We start from the raw sequence: 4,089 nt of genomic DNA, 5'->3' as shown, positions 1-4,089 counted from the left end.
AAGGGGGGGCGTCGGCGTCAAATCAATCTGGTGCAGTAATGACAGGGGGTATAGAGATATGAAAAAAAGCTGCGACTTGAAGCAACAAATCACGAAGCTGGTAATTTGAGTACAAAGCAGAGAACAAAGAGCGAAGAATTAGACAGCCAAAGAAGCATGCTCTAACAAGATGTGGCTGCAAGGCGCACATGAGGTTGAGAACCTGTGAAAAAACCGACGACAGACCGGCTGGATATATTGTGGACGTCTTTGTAGACATTCACAATCATTCTCTTTACTCTGTCAAAAACAGAGAGTTCCAAAAGCTCTCAAGGGACGTCCATGACTACATTAAGAGGACCATTATTGAACATACTAAGCTCAACATAGGTCCAACATTGAGCTTCAGAATTCTCAAGGAATACTCAAATGGTTATCAGAATATCGGTGCCTCTTTGCTAGACTTCAAAAACTTCAAACGAAATATCAAGTGTTACATTGGGGATAAGGATTCTAAAATGTTCATTGGGCATTTCAAAATCTTTTCAATAAAAACAAACGGGTTCTATTTTGCTTATGATTAGGATGAGAACAAATGCTTGACGAAGGTTATTTGGGCTGATAAGGAAGGGATAAACAACTACAAGTTATATGGAGACACGATCTCGTTTGACCCTACTTATGGGACAAACAAATATTTCATGGTGTTTACTGTGTTGACCGGTGTAGACCACAATAAGAAGACGGTAACTTTTGCAGCTGGGTTACTTAACTTCGAGAGTCAGGATTCATTTGAGTGGATTTTTAAAAAATTCCTCGAAGCAATGGGGAAGCAGCAACCTCAGTGTGTAATTACAGACCAGTGCCCTGGAATTAAAAAGGCATGCCCAAATGTCTTCAAGCATTCTGTGCACAAATACTGCATGTGGCATATCATGCAGAAAATGCCTAAGGTGGAAAGGGCAATCTGCAATGACATGGAATTTATGACCGACATAAATGCCGTTGTTTGGGATGCCGACCTCGAACCAGAAGAATTTGAACAGAACCGGAAAACTGTTATTGAAGCATATGGTATGCAAAGCAACCGGTGGTTGAAGTATGTATTTGCAATAAGACAAAAGTGGATACCGTCTTACTTTCGGGATCTGCCTCTAGCTATTTCAAGCGGTTTGAAAGCCACTTTGGAACCCTTGTCGAGTTCTGGATGAGGTACAATTCCGAAATAGAACAGCAAAGGCATTCACAAAGGAGGATGGACACTGCCAACGAGCATAGTATGCTCGAGAAAGTAGAGCCGATGAAGGTAGAGATGCATGCCTCACTTGTCTACACACATCCTATCTTTGTAGACTTTCAGAACGAAGTCAAACATGCGATATGCAGCATGGGGGTCGGGGGTTTGACAACAGTAGGGACAGTGGAGTACCATGACGTTCGTGATGGACTGAAGCACAAAAACTTCCGAGTGGAATTTAACACCAAAACTAACGAGAGCAAATGTGCATGTAAGCTATTTGAGAGGCATGACATTGTTTGTCGGCATATACTGTGGGTGTGGAATGGTAGGCAGGTACATAGGATAACTGGACCTTATGTCCTTGCTCGATGGACAAAGAAATCTTACAGGCCAATTGTCCGAGATGAAAATGGAAAGGTCATAAAAGACATTGACGAAGCTGACATCAAGAAAGCTGAGATGTCAAAGGTTTAGTTTGAGATTTATGCAACTGTCGGGGTGATGGACAGTTATGCTACGGTTAAACAGATGAAGCAACTGCAGAAAACCCTGACATAGTTCAGGGAGAACATCACAGGACCAATTGAACCGAAAACTAAAAACCAGGAAATCGAGGCTCTTCTTAGCATCACAACTTCAAATGATATTGACCTTCGACCGCCAAACAAGGCCAAGAATAAGGGCAGTGGCAAAAGATTGAGGTCGTCGAAAGAAAAGGCCAAGAGCAAGCCACAAAAGAGGAAGCGAAGATGCGGTAACTGCAAGAAGTGGGTGAACTACAACAGTAGAACTTGTAATCTTCCATTTGCTGAAAGTCCCCCTTCTGATGACGATGATGAAGAAGAATCGAAGCGAAGAGGTATGAATCGGACTATTACTCTCCTATTATTCTAATGTTATCCTCTTATTCTATTGTTATTCCCCTATTATTCGGGTGTTACTCGCTATTCTCATTGTTATTGTGTTATTCTCCGCTATTTAACATTAATGTGTTGTTATTTTTGAATAGGAAATGGATAGTGTTTGTAAAGCTTAATTAAACTAATGGAATAACACTAGAATAAGTGTAGACTAATAGTAAAATAACAGCAGAGTAGCTGCTTATTATGCGGAAAAATACTGCAATAACAGCAGAATAATGGTAGAATAACAGTGGAATAAAAAGCAGTCTAAACCACTGCTTTTACACTTGAATAAAATTACACTTGAATAAAAATGAATAGTTTTAACAAAATAATGTTGGACTAACAGTGGAATAATAGTGCAATAACAGCAGAATAACGGTGCAATAAGAATAGAATCACAGTTGAGAAAAAACAGCCATTGACAGTTGAATAGAAAATGGATATTCTTCGTAGAAATGGATAGTGTAATCGCAAAAGCAGAGTAGCTGCTAAATTTGCTCTAATTGTTATTCTACTGCTATTAATGTTATGCTACTGCTATTCTGCTATTATTGTGTTGTTATTTTTGCTCTAATTGTTACGTTACCTCAATGACAAATACTAAGAAAACATTGCAGGAATATGAATCAGATGCATGAACTAACAAAGACAAAAGAGACGCAAAAGACAGCGGCTACGATGAAGACCTCGCCTAAAAATGTCAAAGACTTTTACTATTTGTCATTGTTTGAATTACATTTTATCCTAAAATGTTTCTTCTAGATAATAAAGTGAGACCTACATTATATGAGAATTAATACTAGTTACTTTAATTTTTTTTGTTAATATTATCTGACTGTTTTTCCATAAACCACCCACAAAATAAAACTGCATTTACACACTAAAATAATAGTTGAATAATAACAAATTAGTAATATTTATAAAAAGCAGTTCCACTTTTCAGTTTTATTAAAAACAGTTAACTAACCTAATCTAATATAATTATAGGAAAACTGTTTGTATTCCCCAAGCCCCTATAAATACTGCTATTGCGTGTAAAAAAAAAAACACACACACACACACACACACACTGAATAAGTACAGAAAAACTGTTTGTATTCCAGAAAAAACTCTGCATCTCCTCTGTAAAAGGTAATTTCTTATCTTTTTTTTTTGGTAGGCAAGTAATTTCTTATCTTTCTATACTTTATTACTAGAAAAACTGTTTGTATTCCCCAAGGCCCTATAAATACTGCTATTTCGAGTAAAAAACAAACACTGAAAAATTTCATTCCAAAAAAAAACTTTATCTCCTCTGCAAAAAGGTAATTTCTTATCTTTCTATTCTTTATTTTTCTTTGATGTTTATTTTTCTTATCTGTCTACACTATACTCGATGCTGCAGAAAAGACAATTCTCTTTCTTCTGCTTTGGTATGCTTTTAATTTGGTTGAAATATTTTAAACATCTTTTTATAATGCAAAAAGTTTCATACTTCCAATATTGCAGAATGATTGACATAACTGACGATAACCGAAGGTCCCCCAACAAGGGAGGAAATTAATGAAGCGAAACGGAAGATAGAGTCCCTTTCGATAGAGTTGATCGAGACAAGGACAAATGTAGAGGCAGCAGAAAATCGTGAAGAGGCCTTAATAAGAGAGGTCGACAATGTTAGGACACAGTTGAAGGTTGCTGAACTTCAAAATGAACGTATGCGTAGACAGTTGAAGGAAAAGGAAAATAGGAACTACACAGAAGTCGACATGGACAATCAATTCATTGCTGGTGTGAATGCTTTGAAGAAGTATTACACTGAAGTCTATCCTTCAATCTCTGCCGATTGGACACCAGTTCTGAAAGCAATGGAACTTATGGATGGATACAAAAATCCTTTTCAGGATGAGTCGCTGGAAGTTGAGAGCACTGTCCAAGGACCTGCGCGCAGGCGTCAGAGAAGAATAAAGATATAAAAATCTAACGATG

The 4,089-nt window shown here is 37.5% G+C and overlaps 1 protein-coding gene across 1 annotated transcript; it reads left to right on the top strand.

Moving 5' to 3' along the window:
• The first annotated feature begins 680 nt into the window (after positions 1-680).
• On the top strand, positions 681-1,190 carry LOC141632410 (protein FAR1-RELATED SEQUENCE 6-like). Its single transcript, XM_074444960.1, has one exon. The coding sequence runs from the start codon at positions 681-683 to the stop codon at positions 1,188-1,190; it is 510 nt and encodes a 169-aa protein (XP_074301061.1).
• The last annotated feature ends 2,899 nt before the right edge of the window (positions 1,191-4,089 follow it).

This window comes from Silene latifolia, chromosome Y, assembly GCF_048544455.1.
Source record: "Silene latifolia isolate original U9 population chromosome Y, ASM4854445v1, whole genome shotgun sequence".
NCBI lineage: Eukaryota > Viridiplantae > Streptophyta > Magnoliopsida > Caryophyllales > Caryophyllaceae > Silene > Silene latifolia.
The sequence above is the reverse complement of the archived record's forward strand: the minus strand, read 5'-3'. Positions and strand labels throughout refer to the sequence as shown.

Excerpts from the sequence above, each read along its gene's own strand:
- LOC141632410 (XM_074444960.1), top strand. The coding sequence starts at position 681 with ATGGTGTTTACTGTGTTGACCGGTGTAGACCACAATAAGAAGACGGTA.